This window comes from Lynx rufus, unplaced genomic scaffold, assembly GCF_022079265.1.
Source record: "Lynx rufus isolate CCGP_SWC_20201006 ecotype Redwood Valley unplaced genomic scaffold, mLynRuf1.p SCAF_11, whole genome shotgun sequence".
Lineage (NCBI taxonomy): Eukaryota > Metazoa > Chordata > Mammalia > Carnivora > Felidae > Lynx > Lynx rufus.
The window spans coordinates 64,436,724-64,460,615 of record NW_025814825.1 but is presented as its reverse complement, the minus strand read 5'-3'; the positions used below and the strand labels follow the sequence as shown (position 1 = coordinate 64,460,615).

The window sequence follows — 23,892 nt, the reverse complement described above, 5'->3', positions numbered from 1 at the left end:
TGGCTGAAAGACAAGTTCTCATTATGGAGGGAAGTAACAGTGTATTCAGAGAAAAAAGATCAGATGCGAAAGCAATCAGAGAGAAATGGTGGGTCAGAGATAACCCAACTCAAGGATGACTGGTGTGCCTGAGGGAAGATTTCAGCAAAGGGAGCTCACAATTCACAGATATGATACAGAAAAATTTCCCTGCGATGAACTGAATGGGAAGACTGGAAAGACAACCCATGAAGAAAAAGAAAGAGAAAAAGAATTATACAGAACAATCTATGCAAAAATGTACCCAGGTTACCAGGTGACTAGATTTCACCAACGAAGACTTTTGTTGCTATGCCGTTGGGACAAGTAAGTCCCAATCAGAAGCAAAAAACAAACCTCGGACTTTTCCACAACAGCCTTCAGGGTCAAAAGACGACAGACCCGTATGTACAAAAGTCTGAAAGGAAGACAATGTGGCCGCCATGTTGCCATTCAAGAACAAAGCCTCCTTTGACCATGATGGAGAGTAATAGCGACCAGATTGGCCCTCCAGGCTTAAAAAATCAATAGAACAGAAAATGGTATACGAAGGAATGATCTCTGCACACCAGACATCTGGCAGTATGAGACTGTGATTCCGGAGAGAAAAACAAATGAAAGGAGACTGACCACAGCCCCAGGTAATTTCCAAGGAAGAAGAGGAAGCCATAAAGAGCCCAAAGAGAGGGAGATCAGAGACTGGGAAGCCAAAAGCAACTGGAATTTGTGGTGTACTCCTGGTGGACAGAGAAAACTGCAGACAGATCCCTCGAATCTGTGGTTGAGCACTGGTCCACACTTGTGAGAGGAAGCTGCCTGGGGCCAGCAAGAGACCCGCAGAAAAGCAGTGTGACCAACAGTTCCCAGAGCTTATACAGGACTGGGAAGAAAGACCTTGTAACAGAGAATCCAGAAAGAAACCCACACAAATGTGGTCATCTGATTTTCAACAGGAATGGCAAGGCAGTTCGTTAGGAAATAGGCTTTTCATGAAATCGGTTGAACAGTTGCATATCCACATGAGTAAGGATGAGCCGCAGACCTTACCTCATACTCTATACGGAAAGCAATGCAAGATATGCGATAACCATAAACGTAAAAACTAAAATTATAAAACTTCTAAAAGAAAACATAGGAGAAAAAGAACCTTTACAGTCTCGGGTTAGACAAAGATTTCTTACATATCCCATTTGAATCACAATTCATAAAATAAAAAGATTGGTACACATGACTTCACCAAATTTTTTTTAAAAATTCTCTTTGAAAAATACTGTCAAGAAATTGAAAAGACAAGCCAGAGACTGGAAGAAAATAGTAGCAAAGCATGTATCTAATGAAGGATTTACATGCAGAAAACACAATAGAAAGAACTCACAGAACTCAACAGGAAGAAGACAAACCATGGTAAGAAAATGTGCAAAAGACTGATACGGATATTTCACCAGAGAAGGTATACAGAAGGTGAGTGAGCACATAAAAAGATGCTCCGTGATATTGATGTTAGCAAAATGCAACTCGAAACCATCGCGAGACACTACTAAGCACTCATTGTAATGCCAGATTTTAAGGGGCTGATAATAGAAAGTGTTGGCGAGGATATGGAGCCACTGTAACCCCACACTCAGAGCTCGTGGGAATGCGCGTTAGCACAGCCCCTCCGGAAAAACATCCCGTCAGCTTCTTCTAAAGTTAAATATATTTACCACATGTCCCAGCAGTTTCTCTCCTATGAATCTATGCGAGAGAAAGGAAAGAAAATATCCGCACAAAGACTTGTACTCAAATGCTCCTAGTAGCTTTGTTCATAGTAGTCAATAACTTGAATCTACTCGAGAGTCCCATGGCTGAATGGATTAACAAATTTGGGGACATTCAGATGAATCTCAAAGCAAACCCTATACAAAAGATTACATACTATATATATCATTTCTATGAAATTCTAGGAAAGGTAAAACTATAGTGATCACAGAGAGGTAGATCACAGAATTGTTATATAACAATTACCTGTATTACCGATAACAACGTCCAGAATTTAAAAACGTAATAGCCAGCCTTTCCCAGCGCTGTAGGAAAGAGAGCTTTCCCATACGTTGTTGTCCGAATGTCCAAAACAGAACATTGTTAAATGAATGATGGTAGGGGCGTCTGACTCTTGATATTGGTTTACGTCATGGTCTCACGGTCGTGAGATCGAGTCCTGTGTCGGGGTCTGTGCTGAGTGTGGAGTCTGCTTGGGATTCTGTCTCCCTCTCTCTCTTCACCTCCCCTGCTTTCATGCCCTCTCTCTCTCTCTTTCAAAACAGATAAATAAACTTAAAAAATAAATGATGGTAAATCCATAAAATGGAATAGCGTCAAGTGACATGAAATGCTACAAAGGTTTATATAAATGGCTTATAAATTGACACAGAAAATATCAATAAAATGCAAAGAGTAAACATCGCAAGACTACATTCTTTTATCAAAATTATAGAAAAGCAAAAGTAAATAACAAAAAATAGAAACTATACTATCATATCATTATTTTACAAACTTATTCCTCATTAAGGAAGAAACAAAAATTGCAATTTCAAAATGTTACATGTCAGTTTGCAAAAGACTCTACCTAAAACCTATGGGACCTGGCCAAAGTCCTACATCGAAAAGAAAATTCAGTATTAAATACTTTCATTATTAATCCAGTAACAAAATAATTAAGGAAATGAAACATTTATTTTAAAAAAAAATTAGGAAGAGGAAAGCAAAGTAAGTCTAAGGACAGAAATCTGATAATGGCAAAAAACGACACTTAATATAGAAAAAATAAACCCAGAAGAGTGGAATATATGTAGAAAGGAGCAGAGAAAATGGAAATTGCGAGTTTGGGGTGACGTCCTGAGTTCTCATTGTCCCCCTCCCCTTGGGAACTGTGATATAACCATGTGTCCTTACAAAGTGCATCCCTTTTCCATTTTTAAGAAAACTTGAGCTGGTTTGAATATGCAGAAGGCCTCATTACTTGGGAGTTGAGATATCGAATCCAGGACAAATAAGACAAATATTTGACTGACTGTACAGACATTTTTAACTTCAGGAAGCAAAACATTTTCAAAGATGTTAAAAAAAGCAAAAACCCTACAAATATGTGAAATGCAAACGCTGAAATGAATGTACGTATGTATTCGTGTACATCTATGTGCCGTGTGGAGTTGACACGGGTCAATGCCCTTACTGTACAATCAATCATATACAAAATAGCATCTCTACATACAATAAATGAACCAACACTGCCAATGGAAAATGTGTGAAAATGGAAACACCAATGAATGATCAACATACTAACATAAGTTAATCATCACTGCTTCTTCTTGTAAAATAACACCAATGACCTATTTCTCCTCTCCCAGCTTGTAAAAGGTTAAAAGGATCAGTACTAATATGTGGTGATGAGGCTGGGGGAAAATGAAGTCCCCGCACAAAGTGCACAATGTTTAAACTGGCCCAAACTTTCTGCTGATCTGCACCTATTTGTTGACTCAACAGCTCTGGGGGTAAGAATTCATCAGGAAGAAACACCTGGAAAGGCTAACAAAATTCAACGCGTAAGGGATCTCATCACATCGTGGGTACAGCAGTGAAAATGCAACAAAACCGTCCCCCCAAAAAGACACGTGTAAGTAAATTATGGTCACCTGATACAAGGATAAACCTGATTGACGAGGAGTCCCATGAAAAATTGCTGAGATTTGTACTAGCACATTTTAGAGTTCAACAGAGAGTAGAACTTGGTTTTATTATGAATGCATGCATAGACACGAAGGTGTGAGGTAAAAGTCTCTGCCCAAGGCTGACCAGAATTACTTCTCCTAGGGTGAATTTTTAATCGTAATTGCTTTTGTCTTTATTTCCATTACTTCTATTCGATATAGTTTTTGTAATGAGCATATCTCATGTGCATATCCCGATACGAAATTATGTTCAGAAAACGGGCTAAAAGGAAATTCTGCCCCACCCCTTAACATGCTGAAGTTGTAATTTGAAAATTCTGAAATTCTGTCCCATCCCTTAAAAATGTAGTCAAAATAAATAGACTTAATTGGGGGGAAAAAACAGTTTTCCCGATACTATGCAATGCTGTGAAGCTCAAGTGAAGCGTGCCATTCGCTGTGTGAAGAGGGGGTGGTCAGATCACTGCAAATTTTTCTAATGAGCAGCTGGGCAGCAAAAAGCAACAGCTTCAGTAAAAGTTCACGTGCTCTGATTCACTTCCAGAAATCTAAGCCAGGAGATACCCAGAGATATAGACAAGATTTATGTAGAAGGATGTTCATTCACGGTATATACATATATATATATATATATATATATATACACACACACACACATATATATATATGGCCAATATATATATATTGGCCATCGTGAATTAAAAACTGAAACAGCATATGTGTCCACGATAGTGGAGTATTTGTTTTTGTGTCTCCAATAATTCACTTAACCAATATTGGCTGAATCTGCTCTTTGACAGACCCTGGGGTCTAGTGTTGAGCGAAACAATTACGTCCCGAGTCCTGAAGCCCCCACAGCCCAGTTCCTCTCAGGAGAAAGACAGACAACCGACTCATTCCACCACAAACAAGTTTGGTGCTATTTAGAATAGCACTGGACACGAATGTGCCTACACAATATTACTTTGTAATAAGAGAGCACAATAAAAAAGAGGAAGACAGACACGTTGTGGACATCTTTTTATTATCTCGAGAAGTGATCTGCTTGCAGTGTGGGGGAGTTTCTCTGAGAGACAGAAAGGAGCATTGGTAAACCATTAGTTGCTTAACAGGGAGGATGGATAGGTGGCAGAAAGCCCTAATGCCAGAATGTTCAGAACCATTTCCATCAGAGCACGAAAGACAAATAAAGATGTACCTTCTCAAGTTATAATTTAAATAACGTGCAAATACAGTCTAGTTTGGAAGAGGAAATTTCAAACGTGCACCTCTCCAGCAAAGTCAAAAACTAAGGAGCTTGTAAACTTTTCTCTTTTCGTTCCATAGAGCCTTTAGCAAAGACTTAATCTTCTTAGGGTTCTTTTTGAACTGTTGTTAGGGTCAAGTCCTTAACCAGTAAAGCAAGTCTATGTTGTTGGCTGCTAGAATCAGCAACATTTTTGAAGGACAGATCCACATTTTTTTAGGGATTCTAGTTCTGTCCTGACATGGTAGGCTGAACTTGCTTCGAGGGCACATGGCAAAGAGTTATAAATTAATTGTGTGATCCAGGAAGTCCTTAGGAAGACCATGCCTAACCCTTGTTTCCACTGGTTGGCTGTAACCATAGCAACCCCTTACTCCAGACCAAAGTTCAGGTGCTGTAAATCTTTATGGCCATGTTCATAGTCCAATGGTCCTCGGTATATTCCTTCCTATGAAGAGCAAGCTTTCATATTTTATAAGAAGCATTCGACTCCATTTCTAAATACTGGACTCCAAGTGGGTCCAAAAATATTATCAAAAGACCTTTGATATTTTTTTAACCTTAGGACCCCTACTTTCCTGAGAAGATGCCTACGAAGAAGAAAACACTGATGTTTTTATCCAGCTTCTTTACAAGCTTTGGGTCATTCATCGTAGTCTGCTCCATGCTCGGGACTCAAGAATGGGTCAGCAGTCAAATTGCCATCAGTGACTCGTCTTCAAACGGTAGTCTTGTTATCACCTATGGACTTTTTCAAGGCAAGAGTCACCAAGAATTCAGTCATGGACTTGAGGAATCACAAAAAGGCTTTGAAGGTAAATGATAAATTAATCTGAATGGGGTGCAGTGAGACTGTGTTAGCTGGGTAAGACCCAAGTCATCCTCCTTATGGGCCAAAGAACTGTTCAAAAATGATCTCCTTGTAAGCGTTGAGATGGCTTGTAGGTATGAAAATATATCTTTAATTTTGAAACTTCACCACATTATTGTTTTAGCTTCCTCGGTTCTGGTTGTGCCTATGAGCACCGTGGTCCACATAATTCTGGCAGAGGCGATGTTTAAGTGATATTACCAAGGCTACTGACAAGTAACTGATTAATTCAATATATGTAGCAGGAATATGGTATCCAACATAGGAGGGTAGTAGGAAAAGTATGCGTATGGATGGTGGTATTTTAGATGGGGTAACAGTCCCTGTCCAGAACCTCATTGGTGGCAAGGAAAAACTAAAGTGGAAAATGTGATCAGGTTCTCCTTCTTAGATCTGCAGTTCATTTCTTTAATCTACTCGAATTTGAATTTTTACCTCCAAAACATCTCATTTTTGTCGGACCTGGTACTAAATTTCTGTTAATTCTATTAATTGCATGTTTTGTAGGAATGCCCCATTTTTTTTCCTGATTTCTTATATAATAATGCTCTCCTCTCTTGATGGGTGGAACACAAAAATTCACTGAGAATGCTAAGTTGAATTTAGCTACCTATTTGACTTTTGAAGATTGAACATATACCACTACATTTTCAAAAATTAAGAGCGGTCTTTGTAACTTATTCAGCACCTTGACCTTGCATTAAACAGTGTTGCATACCGGTAGCCAGGCATTATCAGCCCGATACAGTCATTACCTCTTGACTTGTAAATGTGCATGGTTTTCTATCTCGTACAAATGTAATATTTAGTTTGAGTTGGAGCCTTAGACTCAAGCCTTTAGTCTGAGTTTGAGCAACGTGGTTGTATTTCCAAGTTATAGAATTTGTCTTTTAAGACATTAGCAAAAGCAACGTCTCCTCCAGCCTGTCGGTAATGCCACCTCCCTCCCCACCCCCCCCTCCAGCCCTGACCTCAGCTTCTCAGGGAAAGGAGGAATATTCCCTTTGCGGCACCCAGAAGCTAAGACTTTCCAAGATTCAGTCACACATTCAGGATGTGAATAGCATTTTCAAAACCAGAATGTGTCATAGTTCCTGAATCTCCAGACACATTCAACATTTTTTAAAATATGTGATAGCAGCCTGCGGATTTTTTGATTTTCATGCTGTGTCTGTTCGGAATCAGTCGGCTCCAATTTGAGAGACGTGGCTTCAGGGAGAGCCCTGCTTCCCTGTGTCAGGGAACCTCAGAGGCCGCAAGGGTAGGTGCCAGCCTGGCTCTGCAGCCCCGTGTGAGGGAAGTGGGCACCATGGAGTGGAGAGGGCAGGGGTGGGAGTAGGCTGGGACAATCCTGAAGGCTCAGGGCCCACATTTGCCTTTGCTTTGCCTGGCTCTCTGCTTTTACTCTGTTACTGCAGAGCCGCGTTCCAATGTCGTGAAGTCACTGCCAGCCTCTAGGTGCCGTGGAAGATAAACCACGTCCTGATCAGTGAAGGCACACAGTTCAGCTGCTCCAGCTCATGTCTGCTGAGGGCTCCCCAGAGCCCATGGGGGCTTCCTTGCTGATGGTTTTTTACAACCCTTGAACTTGGAGTACTCCACAGTTCTCCAAGATAGGGAAACGTCATGTAACTAGGACGTATATCGTGGTGTTCAGCCGCTGCAGACCCAGGGATGTTTTCCCTGGAGAGCAGAATTGGAGACTGAGGAAGGGGTGCTGCTCTGCTGGTTTCTCATGACCACCTGGGGCTCATCTCAAATCAGCAACCAATCGTCGGCGGTATAATAGTATCTGCATAGATGCCACTTCCTTCCCCAGCAGTGAAGGGCTAACCTCTCCATTTAATAAGATGTCAACCATGCCAGCTTCTTGGCCTGAAGATCTCCAAAGAATAGTTACTATTGCCAAGCTCTGCTACATTTTGGCATGGGATTGAACATATCGTGCCGACGGGGGCTGTAGATTTGGAAATGACAGCACAGCATAAAGGGACAGTGGCTGATATCCACATGCCGGAAGAATCCACCACCAATATGTCAACTGGTGGGGGAAATATTCAGCCAAACCTGGAAAGCAGACTCTCCAAGGTGTCGCTAGACTATTTGGGCAGCTCAGCCTGACCAGGACATGTCCTAGCTTCTTCTAGAGGTCTCCAGGTTTGTTCAACATCCAGGTGAAGAGTTACAGGCCCTGTGTCTACCAGTAAGCACCTGGCTTTTGCTACTCCAAAAGTTCTGGATCGTGAATGTCAGTCCAAAACACTTCCCTGAGCAGCTGCTTCATGAGGGAGGGGCGGGGATATGAGAGGCGTTGCACATGGCTGCTGGCCTTGGTCAACTCACCATAGCTTCTATCTAGAGAAAGGCCCCCATCAGTGAAATCAGGTGGTGCAGGTTGCTATGAGAGCAAGGGAGAATTTCACCCAGTCTGCAATCTCCCCCCCCACCCAAAACAACAACAACAACAAACAAACAAACAAACAAACAAACAACTGGCCCACCAGTCTCTTTTCTCCACCTACCCAGTTTGTTCTCAGGGGACCCAAAATTGCACCATTGGCCCAAGCTACCAATAAATAGAAAAAGTAAATCTGCTGCAAAAATCAATGAATTGCAAGGAGATGAACAAAAGAGGCTTATTTCTTCCTTAATACTCCTACTCGCCTACCCCGCCCCATATACACCTATGCTTTTCCAAGGACGAGCAACTTGTTACTCGTCCCCAGAGACATGACCACGCTGGGTGATGGAGCATAAGGGTGGAAAATGCACTCTCCCTCCTTCTCTCCCCGAGAGAACCCAGATACATTTCCCAGAGGCTCGGCATGCCAGCTGGGACTTTTTGGAAGATCTCAAAGGCCCAGCCTGTTAGGGGTATGCTGTGGTCCACGGGCTGAGGGGTCCACCAGGCCAGGCTCCCTGGTGACCAGGTGTTTGAGGAGCGGGTGGTGGCAGTTCCCACCCACCCACAAAGCCACTGGCTCTCCCCTGAGTTCTGAGGACTTCTGGAAAACCAGAGCTAGAAGGACCAGATGGCTAGTGGGTCCCGAAGGGTTAAATCTCCATGCACAGAAAGCCCGGATGTCCAGATGACCCATTTCTGCACACTGCCCGCTGCCCCAGGCACATTTCTGCCTCCCAGCTGTGGGGGCCATGGCCTCTTTCCTGAGGTTGCCAGAATCTGGGCAATTAGTTCCAATTGTGAGGTGGTTTTCCTGATTCCAACGCTTGGCCCTGAAAAAGGAAGAGAAAAGAACGGAATGTATTTGCTAATTTTGTAGGCAGCGAGCAGCTGTCAGATGCTATGGGGGTTTATTCTATTTCGTTCTTGCTAACTTTCCCCAAATTTCCAGCTTCCATTGTCTGAGTTCTGAGCAAGGAGGAGGCTGGGAGATATAGCTGTCATACCTGTGTGGCAGGATATTCAGAGGCTGAACTAGAATTTTAAAATACGGCAGTTAAAATTAAGATAAATTGCTACATCAATACAAAGAAAAGTCTGAGTCAGTAGGCTCCAAATTGACTCCCTTTTGAAAAATCATGTCTGTTCGATCTTACCAAGAGTCTAAAACAAAGCCTAACCTGACTGTCACTTTGTAGTTTACTCTGAACAAGAGGAATGTTCACCATTTGCAAACGTACATCCATTTACAGCATTTAATAAGTGTATAAAGCAGAAATATTCTCCAGCGCACCTCAGAGGTGGCATTTTCCCCACACTGAAATGCCTTATTTTCTAGTTAAGCATCCAAATTATTTCTTATTGGCTAAACACCGAGTTTGTTTGGTCCCCAGCACATTTCTGATTAGACCTTCGAGCTTCCTCCTTGGTATCCAGGGAGGAGCAATGCTTCCTCGTGGTGACGGCTGGAAACTCTCCAGACCCCGCACCGCTGAATACGTGTGTCCTTCTTCCCGTTTTTGTCCTACTCCTGCTCTGGTGTCGTCATCCACCAGTTCCAAAGCAGGTGTGTGCTACCCGAGAGCAATGAAAATCTCAGCCTGAGCTCAGGGCCCTCAGAACAGCCCGACCCCAGTGGCTGCCCTGGAGGGCGTGTGGTGCCCGGAGGGCAGGTGGCCATCGGACCCTGGCCGTCCCCACCCAGGCAATCGGCGGTGGCGGGAAGGACCACATTTTTAGTTTAACCTATGTCATTAGATTTCTTACCTGGGATGCGTCACACAGAGAGCTGTGCTAAGGACTTGGCCCTGCCCGTGGGTCATTAGCAGAAGTCCAGGTACCGCTGGGCACAAGGGGACTGGCCGTGTGGGAGGTGAACTTTGCTCTCAGGCCCGCCTCTCACCGAGGAGCAAAATGTTCTCCAGCCAAGGGCGGTGACGTCATCGTGTCCATGTCGCTGGGCTGGGAACCCCCCTCTTCTGCCCTCTGTGCTCCCCCACAGGGCTCCCAGGGCTGCACGGGGCGGTGTCCAAGTCCCTGCTCTTGTTTTCACCAGTTTGGTTTCTGCAGCCTCTCGCTGTCCACTGTCCAGTGACAGGAAATCTGTCTCCCTCCCAGAGGACGGCTGATTAACAGCCACAAATCTGAATTCGCAATGTAGGTGTTCGGACCCCGGGAGAGCTGTGCCCTCTGGCCAGCATGTTTTGAAGCTTGGAGTCAGAGTAAAGTGTGTACAGAGCTGGGGTCAGGCTGGCAGGAGCTTTGGATTCATGCCTGACAAAGAACATTCCGGAGACGCGGGCTGTCAATCACACTGGGGTTTCGATCTCTCTTCAAATACCTGAAAGGCTGTCAGGCAGAGCGGAGCAAGGGGATTCTGTGTTGCTCCAGAGGAAGCATCAGGACTCTGGGCAGAAGTCCTGGAGATACGCATCTGGGCACAGCACGATGAAGAGATTTCGAATAATTGAGGCGACACAGTGATGAGAAGGAGACACCTTGCAAAGAGAGGGCCCCTTGCCGCTAGGACGCTCCTCCCTGGTGCGCACAAGGCCCTGGGGCTCCTGTTCTTTGAAGCATTGGGACCAAAGGCACAGACAAGGGGCCCCCGAGCCCTGGGACAAGGGATCTTTCCTGGCCCTTCTGGTTTCTGTTCTTTAAAGCTGCTCTGTGGTGAGGCTCTGAGTGGCTCTCTGCTCTTTCCCAGGGGCCTGAGAAACAGGAAGGGAAAGAAGAAGGCTTTTACTTTCTCTTACCAGCCCCCTAGTCACGGTTCTTACATCTGGCAACTCCCAAGGATTTTGTTAGCGTGTTACTAGGAGCTCGGAAATCTTTTTCCCCGATTGTTTTTTCTGTACGTCGCCGTGGCTTTCACAGGACATCTTGGTAAACACTTTAGTCGATGTGGTGGCAGTCACCGGGGCCCCAAAACGCACCGGGAGCCTTTGGAGACGTTCTGTAAGTGCCTGGCTGGGGTTACAGGTAAGCGTGGGGACACGTGCCTCCGGTCACCGGTCGTTTGGTGTCGTAAACAGAGGAGCGAGCAGAGGAAGCAGGGACACGGGGAGGGTGGCTGGTTGCGGTTAGAAACAGCAGGATGGCAAAAGCAGGAACTGATGGCCAGGGGCCCAGGGCATCTGTGTTTCGGATACGAGTGCGTATTCATGTCTGGAGCCCCTCTGCACGTAAGAGATATACGCGCGTTTTATAAAATGCTGTCAGGACCCAGAGGAATTCAGCTCGGAGAGAATTCTGATGGTTCACCCAAGGTCCATCCTCCGCATGCATTCGAGCCACGTGGGCCCTGGGTCCTCTCCGGCTCCGGGGAAGTGAAGTCGGGAAGTGTGGAGACACCTCACTTGTCCACACAGCAGTCATCTGCCTGTCTCCAGGGCCAGCTACCTGGTCACCATCAGCTCCTCTCCTCCTGGCCTTCTCTGTAACGGGCCGACCTCCGAAATCTCAGCCTCTACCAGATCCTCTCTGTCACAGGTTTTCAGAGTGGCCTCCTGTAAGTTCCCCCAAGTGGAAGCATCGTAGTGCTCCGAGCGGGGGGGACACTGTCCGTGATGATGTGGAAATGCCCATGGCAGGCGTCTGAGGCCAGAACGCACTGAGGAGGGCCGTCCAGCCCTGTAGCAGCTCTATCGAGGAGGGCACCCTCTTTCCTCTGGGAAATTGAAATTGGGACGGTCCTGTGGTTACACACATTCAAGGGGGGCCTGAGCATCGTGAGGCCCCGCCCCTTCCTGCTCCCGCACACCGAGATGCCCCCTGCAGCTCCTAACCCCGGTGCCCAAGCGGATGGAGTCCAAGAGCCACCCGGGTGGCGGGGAGTGGCCCTCCCGTCTGTAGGGCTGGGGTTTGCATTTTGCGCTCCGTGCTGACCCAACGCTGCTTTAGTTCTAGAGAAGTTGAACAATTCTTCCCGAAGAACGCTGCACCTGGTGGCCGTCCTGCTGCTGGTGCTCAGCCTGTGCACGTCGCTGCTGAGTTCCGGGTTCACCTTCTACAACAGCATCAGCAACCCCTACCAGACATTCCTGGGGCCCGTGGGCGTGTACACCTGGAGTGGCCTTGCTGGTGAGTGTCGCCGGGAGCACCCGGCGCTCAGCTGGGAAGCACGTCCCCGGCGTCTCTGCGTCTCTGAATCTGGCACACACAGGAGCCCGCGTGGCCACCGCCGGGCTGTAGAAACTGAGGAGACCTAGTAGGTGCCAAGCTGCGTGCTGCGGCCTGGGCTCTCCTTCTGCCCATCTGCAGCGTTGTTAAGCATCCTGGGAAATAAAATGGTTTTAAATGCACCGGTGAGAGGCAAGGGGCCAGATGGGGGCAGGGTGTGACGTGTTAAAATGCGTAACAGATGCCAGTCTCTGCTCTCGAGTGTAGAACGTAAGGAGTTAAACATGATGCTTCTAAGTCCACAAAACATTCATCTGTGACAACAAAACTCCTGTAGCGTGTTTAACTCCAAGTGGGGTTCCGTGTAAGGTATAGAGGTGCACACACACACACACACGCTCATACATACACAGGTGACAAACACACATACATACACAAGTGTGCACACGCATGCACATACCAACATGGATATGCACACACATGCACACATACACAGTTGTGTGCACACACACATACACAGGTGCGCACACACACACACATACATCGGTGTGCACACACGCATATATAGGTGTGCACACACACAAATGTATACACATATATGCACACAAGCACATACTTCTACATGCATACATGTGCACGTATGGTCACACACATACACCCATGTGCATGCATGCACACCCACACATATGCACACATCTAAACATACACACAGATGTGCACACACACAGAAGTGCATGCATGCATACACAGATGCACATACACAAACATGTACACACGCACACACGTACACACAGTCACACACACACACACACACTTATTTACTCTCCTTCTCACCTCCAAGTAACAACAGTCAATGTGGGCTAGAACCCAAACATGACACCTCTGTATGGCTGTGCCACAGAGAACCACAAAGAAGGTCATTTAGAGGATCTGGGGCCAACACCCTTCTTGCGGGTGATGTGTGAGCCCCGGTTGATTCTGTGCAGTGTGACTGGCTTATTTTACTTGTTTACTGGTCCAGGCTGGGGTGGGGGGTGCAGCGCAGATGGGAAGTGCATCTTGAGTCACAGCGTGTGTGGCTCTCGCTGGGTTTTCGCCAGGCTCTGCAGCTGCCGTAAATGCCCAAAGGCCTGCTCAGTGGGGGGCCTCGTTGCCCTCGCCAGGTGGCCAGGCTTCTTCTGCTTTCTCTCTCTCTCCACCATGAAAACCTGATCTCGAGAAAGGATCTGAAGAAGTCTGTCCTCCCCTTGGGAGGACTCTGGATGTGGTTTCATCTAAGTTCTAGGTAGTGCATTTTAACCCCGGGCCCGGAACTTTCCAGCACAGGAAAGGTGGTCTGGTATCAGGAAGCCTCAAGGAGGACTCGGGGCTGCTTCCTTCTGTCCTTCTGTGAGAGGCCATCCTTGCACAGGCCGGATTCAGGTGGCGGGAAGAGGTCCCCGGGTCTCTGAGCTGTGGCTCTCAGCAGTGGTGTGCTGGAGAAGAACAGGGCTCTTGGGGGGCAGGGTGGGTGGGAAAGGATGCCCTGGCTGGAGCCCAGGCAGCTCCAAGTGGTAAGGACACTTCCGCCTTCTTCACACTAATAGTTGAGGAGCCAGCCCCAGACGGCATGAAACAGGGGAAATCCAAGCAGCTGGACGCTCACAAATGGAATGCTCTTAAGAGTCCCATTCATAATCGGCAAGCCAGGCCAGAGGCGGGAACCAGGAACGCCTGTACGGGCACACTGCATACCCACCCCTTGGCTCTGAGGATTGGGGTTGGGCTGCTTTAGCCACATTCATGCATGACTTGCCCTTTCCTTTCTTCCTGTGGTTGTATTACCTGGTGGTAAACACAAGCCAACCCCCCGAGTTAAAGGGCATCCACCGTGGGCCAGGCCCCACAGCGCTGTGGAATGAGTGTTCCTGCATCAGCTTTCCCCAAGAGTCATGCTAAGGGACTCGCTTACAAACTCAGATATCCTCACCCAAAGGCCAGGCTTCCTTTCCCCAAGCTCTTTCTACCACTACAACTCACCTCGGTCAAACCAAAGGCAGGGCTCATTGGCACTCTTTGCCAGGGTAAAAAAAAAAAAAAAAAAAAAAAGGATTATTTTAATTTTTGCTCAGGTAATTAAGAAACTAAAAAAGGCAGTGGCTTCAGGTGCAGCTGGATTCTGGGTCTCGACCCACGCCCTCAGAACAGATGCCTTGCAGGTTGCTTCTCTCTTGATTTTCCCAGTGTTCTCTCTGGTGTTAAGCAGCAGACAGCAGACAGGTCCCCTTAAAGTCAGGATGTTGGCCAACAACCCCTTTCTTCTGAAAGGACTTCTTTTCCCCCAAATCTGACTCTCCCTGGAATTGTCCTTCCCCGGCCCTGGAACAACCTCCATGGAGTTGAACTCATTGGCTGACTCAGCCAACGGCTGGGACGCCTGACCCCTTGGAGCGGGGGCTGGGGGCGTCTTCAAGAGGGAAATAAGGACCTAGATTGGATACGGGGTCGTAGGGACAAAACGGGACGATGTCGCCACTCTACAGCCTGCAGGTCTCAAAGCCCATTGCCTCATAGACCCTGTTTCTGCAAAGCTGGAGCTTTAGGCTCTGTCTCCACAGCTGAGTATGCACTGGCTCTTTACATGGCGGAGGCCGATGCACGTTTGTGGAAGAAAACAAGAAAAACACCAGGCCGGCGGCCTTCCCCTCAACCCCTCCATCCCCACCTACTTGTAACAACAAAGCTTTGTCTGACGGGGAGAGAGTCGTGTGGCGTTCCTTTCCCGGCTTGGGGCAAGTTCGAACACACGGAAGAGTCTGCGGGGGAGTCAGGAAAACAGTCTGAGATGATATCCGTGTGTCAGGAGAAGGTCTGCATTCTGGCAGAGGTCACAGGGAGAGCTTTGTGGCGTTGGGCTTTGTGTCTGGCCTCCTCTGAACGCCTCCCATGACTTCTTGATCCCAGAGCTCTGAGAAGCCAGGCTTTTGCCCCGGGTTTGCCTCTGGGGACTCCCGATCGTCTTCACATAGGCTTGGGCTGTGCGGAAGGTAGTGAAAACTCCTTTTCCGTGAGTCTCCGCCTGCAGTCACCTCCCAGGCTCCTGTGTCCCCTGACCCCAGCCTGCCTTTAGCACCATACCGGCCCGGCATGGCCCAGCCCTGACCATAGTGGGTATAACCATAGGAGAATGTTGGAGCCTGAGAGAACTCTCCAGATTGTCTTCCCCCACACATTTGATCCTCAGCCAAGGAACCCAGAGAGCAGAAAGTGATGTGACAGGTCCCGTGGACTGAGGGTGACAGGCCAGGACTGGCGACAATGTCCTGAGCCTTCGGGAGATCCCCCTTCTACCTCGGGGCTCCCTTTATCCCTCTGTGAATCCCCTGTCCCCGAAGGCTGGAGAGGAGACAAGGAGAGGCATCTCCTTCATACAGGGGCTCACGTCAGCACCTGTCTGCAACAGCCCCTCCCAGTTCAAACCAAAGCCAGCACGTTCCATCGAATGAAAACGTGTGTTAACCCTGTGTTCACCCCGCCCCTTTGTGACTAAGTTTTCATAAGAACTTTCACAAGAGCGCAATGAAGGCTAATTGGAGTGTGAGACGCACAGAGCATCAGAGGAGAGGGCTCTCAGATGCACAAATTATTGAGAAGTGAAACCGTCACACTGAGGATGAAGGTCTGCCATCGGGGAGAGTCAGAGCACTCTTCTCACACAAAAGCCCACAAGCTAGAGCCTTTGGAGGCTTGGGGAAAGTCCCCGGGTGTGGGCTGCAGCCAGGACACGTTGACCACTCCCCCCAAGTCTGTCGAGTGTTGGGTAAATGCTCCCAGAGATGTGCAAACGCCACTTCCGTCGGCCTTGGAACATTGCATCAGTTCAGAGAGAACCCCGTGCCCTTTGGCCGTCACCCCCTCCCCACTCCCAGCCCAGCCCTAGTTCAACCAACCATGAATCCGAATCTTCTCTTTGCCTCCAGCTGACCCCCTCTGGAAGGCTAGGAAAGAGGTCCAGGGAAGTGTACAAGTCACCCGGGGCCAGGAGGCCAGAGCCCTGGAATCCAGTTCTCTCTGACTCCAGGACTCTGTTCTCCATGGGGGCCAAGGTGGCTGTCCAGAATCGATACCAAGGCACATTCTCCAGGGGAGGACGTTATGAAGAATAAAAAAGGGATGATAAGACAACCAAAACATTCTAAAATGAGTTTATGGGGTGCCTGGGTGGCTCAGATCGGCTAAGCGCCTGACTCTTGCTTTCGGCTCAGGTCATTATCTCACGGTTTTGTGAATTCGAGCCCCACGTCGGGCTCCAAGCTGACAGTGCAGAACCCGCTTTGGATTCTCTGTCTCCTCCTCTCTCTGCCCTTCCCCGACTTGCACTCCCTCTGTCTCGTTCAAAATAAATAAATAAACTTTAAACAGAATAAAAATAAAATAAAATGAGCTTAGTGAGAAGACCCTTCCCAGTTAATCGCCACACTCCATCGTGTGCAGAATGAAAGTCTAGCCTCCGAGCCAGTGTCTGGGGCTCCCTGCGGTGATCTCCTCCTCTGTATTCAGTGCTCAGGACCCTCAGAGCGGCTCCCCATCAGTGGGGTCCTCTCTCACAGTCCCAGCTGCTCTGAGCTCACTGTCCCCGGGTGGGTTTGTGTAGGCTGTGTCTTCTGCTTGCAATGCTGTGTCCTCCCAGCTTCTTTGAATCCTTGTCAACCATCCAGACCTCTCTAGAAAGCTTCCTCTGACTCTCCTGTCTACTCATCCCCCAGTTCATTCAGCACAGCTCTGTGTGCACTGGGAGGGGCCATGTGACGCGCCCTCAGCGGAGCAGACCCTTCGGGATGGGCTTGAGCTGCGTGTTTGCCCTTGGCCGGACGCTGCCTGCACTGTCTTTAGCGTCTCGCGCCTAGGATCTAGCTCGTTTCTTAACGTTTCTTTTACACCCTAACACCTAGAAGACCGTAACCTAGCCATCCCATAAATGCCCACAGAGCACATGTTCCACTAAGAAAGAAAGTGACATGTTATATCTAAGTGATGAATCACTCAGTTCTGCTCCTGAAACCATTATTACACTGTATGGTAACTAACATGGATTTAAATTTTAAAAAAAAGAAAAGAAAGGAAGGAAGCGACATGAGAAAAATGCATCACAACACTTCATATTGTTCACGGACCTGAATCTTCTTTCCAGCATTGTTCGTTTTCCTGACCATGATACTGTTCGTGGCCAACACACAATCCAATCATCTCTCGGAAGAGCTGGCCCAGATGCTGTACCCACTGTATCCAACAACCACCTACAGAGGAACGACCCACAGCTACGGTTACTCGTTTTGGCTCACGCTTCTCGTCATTCTTCTAAGTGTTGTCACCGTGGTCATCATCGTTTTCTACCAGAAGGCCAGGCACCAGCGGAAACAGGAGCAGAGAAAGCCAATGGAATACGCTCCCAGAGATGGAATTTTATTCTGAACTCTATGTTATGTTGTCTCATCATTATGTCTAGTCTGTTGTACGTCAGCCCCTGAGAGGTTACTGGCTAGCTTGTCTGGACAATCCGCATGGTTAAGGGCAGCCCTGGTTGGCTGTCACTTTGTGATAGTTTTGTATCTCGTGACACTCCTTAAATGATGTACCCTTGACCAGGTTTCTTCCCTCTAGGGTGGGGAAGATGAAAGGGAAATGTCTGCAGGCCATGCAGCGTTCAAAGCAGTAGAATGATTCCAAGACCATGGATCCTTCCAGCCGGGTCTCACTCCCTAAGATAATAAAGGTTTGTGGTACGCACCTTTACTTTAAGTAGCTCAAAGCACTTTAGCACCTAGGATCTCCTCCTCAGGAGGGACCAGGTATTTTTTATTCCACTGTATGAACAAAGACTTTCAGGTACAGAGGGATTCAGAACTCATCTTTCCAGGACCAGGTGTTGGAGGCAAAAGGTGGGTGAGACTTTGGGGTAAATTCCCTGGTCCCCGGGACCCCTAGTTGCTGACAAAATTCAAAATCAGTGGCGGGTAGGAGTATTGATATATGACCTTCAAACCCATTTTTGAGGGGGCAGGGTGCAGTTTTTATATGGAAAAGACTAGGAAGTGAGAAGATGAAGAAAGACAAAAATTATAGCCCTTCAGCCTTCACACTAGGGAAGCTAAATGTATTTTTGGTTTAGAAGGATTGCGGTGAATTAGTCAAAACGAAAATGTCACATTGCAACAAGTTCTGGTAACCGACCCTTTGCCGTTGACACAGTCTGGTTGCCTGGATGGGAGTGTGTCAGCCCCAGCAGAATCCGGCCCAGCCAGAGGCCAATACATGGCTTAGAGCACCGTGGCTTGCCGGCATTCCCCGAGTCGAGGCCAGGGCAGACGCAGAACACAGATGCCGGTTTGCCCTCTAGAACAGGTGGATAGAATCGATTCACAGTCTCATGAGAACACAACAGGCAACTAGGAAATTTTTGGAGAGCTCCCAAATGGATTAGACCTACTTTGCCAGTACGATATTCTTCCAGAAAATCCCTTTGAGGATCTTTTGAGCTTGAATATCCCACTAGTCAGTCAGAGTGAACACGGACAGGATTCTGAAATAATAACTCTGTCATGTCTTGACATAACCAAAGCCAAACAGAGCAGAAGTCTCTCGGTGTAGTTTACAAAATGTCGTGTCTTTGGACGGAAAGATATATCCTTTATGAAGCTATTAGGGATTCGTGACCTTCTTGTCTACTATTTTTTCACAATCTGTCTTAGAAATAATATTTTTTCATTCAAGAAACATGAATTGAATACCTGTGATGTGATCAGTCCTGTGCCAACCCGGATACCTGCCCCCCACGGAGCTTACTGTTGAGAAGTCAAGACAGACATTGCAAAAGCAGGTGTTACATTCCACATAAAACAGGTACTTAGTCACAAAACTGTGCTCATTCTCTGAAAAGTCAGTTCTCTATAACCACCCACCCCGAAGTCAAGGTTACTCCAATAAATTAACTTGTGCAACTTTGAGCGCATTAAAAATATGATTCTCAACAGTGAAAATGTTCTAAATTCTTTGAAGCTAAAAACATTTATGTTCTTTGAAGGTTTAATTTTATACCAGAGTGTGATAATGCAGGCAAGTCATGGAAGAGAAAACAGATAAGGGTAACAAATCCATGCAAATGGGTTGCTAACTAGGCAGGCACCCCCACCATGTGCTGGTGCAAAGGACATTATAGGATATAAAGACTGCATTTATTCATCTCAGCGTTTGAGCAGAGCCTGGTTTCGCTAGGGGACAAAGTATCTCAATCCTTAAATCACAGATGACCTATGAGGAACCATTCAAAACAGGAATCTATACAGGGAACTAGCTTGCACAATTCTGGAGATAAAGAGCATGGCTCTCCCACTATGTCTGAGGTAGAAGGTAATGAAACTGTGTGTGTGTTCTTTAGAAATCTTCTTCAGGAAGAACAGAGTTTGCAGACCACTCTTGGACATAGACGTAATTCGCTGTTCTAAAATCACTTAACCTTGGGGCACCTGGGTGGCTCAGTCGGTTGAGCGTCCGACTTCGGCTCAGGTCATGATCTCGCGGTCTGTGAGTTCGAGCCCCACGTCAGGCTCTTGTGCTGACAGCTCGGAGCTTGGAGCCTGCTTCGGATTCTGTGTCTCCCTCTCTCTCTGACCCTCGCCCGTTCTGCTCTGTCTCTCTCTGTCTCAAAAATAAATAAACATTAAAAAAAATTAAATTAAATTAAAAAAAATACAATAAAATCACTTAACAAATGTGCATCACGTCTGTTGTAATGGACCCACATGAAACACTATGGAGGGCTGAGCTATTCTACGGAATTGGAATGTTTCAGCGGTCATGTTACGAGTCCCTAATTAACCCGTGTGGTCCTGTGGTCCTGTTAGGATGAGCTAGATGGCAAGGTTCGTCCACATTTGCAAAAATAAAAAAGTCATGCAGAATATTGTGCTCCTCCATTTTATAAGAACACAGGGTCCACGATGATAATTTTAGGGAAATTAATACTTTGCACTATTGTCAAAGTGATGAGGCTCCCCTCCCCCTCCCCAGTGAGTTGTTTGCAAAGCACTCCGGGAGGCAGGGATAACCTCCAGGTAGGCTCTGCTATCATTATTTTAATTGTATTTGATCATCTCAACAAACCCTGTGGATCAGGCCGGGCAGGATAAATGGTCTCCCTGGACGTGACACTTTTCAGGGTCTACAGTGTTCTTACAGCCAGCCCCACACGGCCACGCGATACCGGTGCTCCCATAAGTGACACGCGGCCGTGCGGGCACACAGATCGGCAGCCTTCTCGGCCTCCGGGAGGCCCTGGGAGCCTGCAGATTCTGCGAAGGACAGGCAGGCACTGAGCGTACTTCCTGAGTAAGCTGGGCTGCCTGCATATCGCCCAACGTCTTTCACTGACACCTGCCCCAGGATGTAGACGGGCGGCCAGTCTGAACGAGGCATCGCATGTGTGGGAGGGAGGGGTTCACAAGCAGGAGCCTTCCTCATTCTGAAACTGCAGCACAGAGACTGGTCCTTGGTCCCTGAGCCACACTCAGGGTGCTCTCCCGACCCCGGAACCCAGAACCCCCAGGGGCCACGGGCAGGCGAGTCCTTCAGTCGGCGTGAAAGGCGGGTCCCTCCATGGCAGCCCTCCTCCCCGTCCTCCCCCCCAGACCCCCAGCACCCAGGGCGAGGAGACACAGTCGGAGGCCCCGTGTCTCCACTCCTCTGGCATCTCGTGGCTGACCCAGTGACACCCCCCCCCCCCGAGCTTCTGTTTCCTCGTGACTAAAAAATGAAATACAAATAGCAGAGATGACCATCAGTGTAGGATTGAGCAGGGAGGTTCTGGCATCAGGATGCCTGGGGCTGGAGAAGTTACTTAATCTCAGGGAGCCTCATTCCAATCATCTGTGAAATGGGATGACGATCGACACCCAGGATCTGCTCTCAGGGCTGTGGGAGGAGCCCTGACAAGGTGTGCGAAGGGCTCCTGGCGGCCATCCTCCTCCTTCGCAGAAATCCGCGGTGTGTAAAAACTATAATAAAAACTAAAGGTGAGATCATGAGCTGCTGTGGGCCACATCTATCCTTTTGCTTTGTAAATAAGCAAGGAACAGACACCTGAGACCCAGGAGGTTAATGAACTTGACCAAGCATCCAAAGCCGGCAAGTGGCAAAGGAGAAGTCAAAGCAGCACTCAGACGCTCTTTTTTTTTACCTGTTTCTGACTCAGTTCCATAAACGCTGTTTGCATCAGGCGGCTGGCACAGGCCTGGGGCTTGGGGGCACAGGGACAAAAGTTCGAAAGGAGCGTGGTGTCCACAGAAAGTGTGGCCTTCTGGGTGTGCCTGTCACCTTTCACGGCACGTGTGAGGCTCACGGTGGGTCTCATTCACTCAGAACAAACAGGAGCGGCTTGCTCAAGCAGAGGCACCCAGTTTGTTTCGCAGAAAACCTTCAGCCCGGCTGGGTGCTGACCTGAGCTGGAGAGGGTGGGGTCTCGGCGACAGAACCTGCCCACACACGCCCAGAGAAGTGGCACATCCTGTGACCAAGGGACTTTGTGCTCCTTAAAATAGAAAGAAGGCCGGGTTACTCATGGTGACCCGGGTCACTGGCTTACCAAGTCTGCTCTCGAGCAGGAACTGAGGTATGAGTGACGTCTGACGCGTTACCTGCCTGCCCGATCGGGCTGGCCCCAAAGGATGCTGAGGATTGTTCCTGTCCCTCATGCTCTTCCCGCCTTGTGTCCTCACTCTGCCCAGAGACCACTGGAGTTTCAGATGACCACCCAGTTCCTTCCACCATGCGTTTGCGTTTGGGTCAGGCTTCAGACCATCAAAGTTTTATTTGCAAAATGTTAAGTTGTGTAGTAAAAAAGAGAGAAATTGAGACAGAAGTCCATTGTGTTTTAGGACTATCTGTTTCGAACAAACTACTTTGCAAATGAACACTCCTCCCAATTCCTACCTCACTCCTGACCAAGAGGGTTAGACTTCTTTTTAATGTTTATTTATTTTGAGAGACTGAGAGGGAGCAGGGAGGGGCAGAGAGAGAGGGAGACACAGAATCCGAAGCAGGCTCCAGGCCCTGAGCTGTCAGCATAGAGCCGGATGTGGGGCTCGAACCCACGGACCATGAGATCATGACCTGAGCCGAAGTTGGATGTTTAATCGACTGAGGCACCCAGGTGCCCCCAAGGGTTAGACTTCTCATGTTTAACCGGGACCCTTTGGAAATGCTCTGCTCATCTGATTACGTTGAAGCACCCTACTTCCACAAAATGTTCAGCTCATAAATCAATTTTCCAGAAGGAGGAGTTTCTGCTTTTCTGGTTCCGGGCACCGCAGTGGTGGCTGGGTTGTGGTCCTCGTGGCTTTGCCAAGAGCAGTGGCCACGGCTACCATTACTGTCACTCAGTGTGCCATCCCCTAAATGCTCTGCAGGAGGCTTCACTGGATCCTTGTGGCAAAAGTCTGGGTTGGTGTATGATTAATCCCACTTTTTAGGCAAGTGACTGAGGCTTAGATTGGTTAGATAGCCCGTCTGCCATACCACACAAGGGAGAGGCTGAGCAGACCTTCCATCGCAGACCATCAGCCCAGGTCTCCGGAGAGGCACAGAGGGGGACCGATAATCTTACGGTAACACCATGCGTGTTTTTTAAAGGGTTGGAAGAGGTCTCAAGGGCAAATCCAAGCATTAGACCTTGGCCTCCATGGGCCCCCCCCAGGCATGTGGCATTTGGGATTAACTGAGTTTGCTGGATTCTCAAAGTGTCTAATTGGGTAATCGTTCACCTTTTGATTAAGAACGTAACTATTTTCACACACCGTGTGTTATCTTTATGTACTTAAGATAAGACTAACCTCTTGATGGCCCTATCGCAATGGTGAGTGGGGATTAAGTACTCCATCAAAGGTAGGGCAGAAAGCACAGGCTTAGGAGTTAACAGACTTCAGTCTCAGTGAATACAAAGTGCACGAATGTCTACTGAGTGCTTCATCTACTTACCACACGAAGCAGGAGCACAGAACGCAACGATGTGTCCCAGACTTGCAGCTTCCCGTGCCGCTAGACAGGTAGGCAAGCGGAAGACAAGGCGGTTTTTGAAGCAGTCCTCTGGGTTCTGTGGGAACATCCCGAAGGAGAACCTGAAGGCTTCCTTGAGAAAGACACGGCTTTAGCTCCTCTCTAAACCCTGTGACCTTAAGCAAGGACAGCAATAGACCTTGGAGGGGATCTAACGCGACCCACCGGTCACACGTTGGAGTAAAGGAAGCTCAAATATAGTGAGCTAAGGCACGGCTTCCTTGTCTCTGCTTCCTCACCTGAAACATAAAAATAAAAGGGTAGGAGAAGATTTAGGAAGCTCTAAATTCTTTCCTTTTCCTTCTTAATTTCGCGGAGTCGATTTCTTGAAGAAGCATTTACGTAAACACCAAATGCGATCAGGTCAAATTTTCAAGTATGGAGGACACATGGAATAAGTGTGTTCCAGAGAATGTCCCTATAAAATTTTATCTCCATGCTT

General features: G+C 47.8%; 1 protein-coding gene across 1 annotated transcript; it reads left to right on the top strand.

Annotated features, from left to right (window-relative positions):
• Window positions 1-5,557: 5,557 nt before the first annotated feature.
• CLRN3 (clarin 3) lies at window positions 5,558-19,884 on the top strand. Its single transcript, XM_047072757.1, has 3 exons — window positions 5,558-5,786; window positions 12,147-12,326; window positions 17,536-19,884. Exons 1-3 carry the CDS (start codon window positions 5,558-5,560, stop codon window positions 17,814-17,816), a joined length of 690 nt encoding a protein of 229 aa, XP_046928713.1. The 3' UTR covers window positions 17,817-19,884.
• Window positions 19,885-23,892: the final 4,008 nt, after the last annotated feature.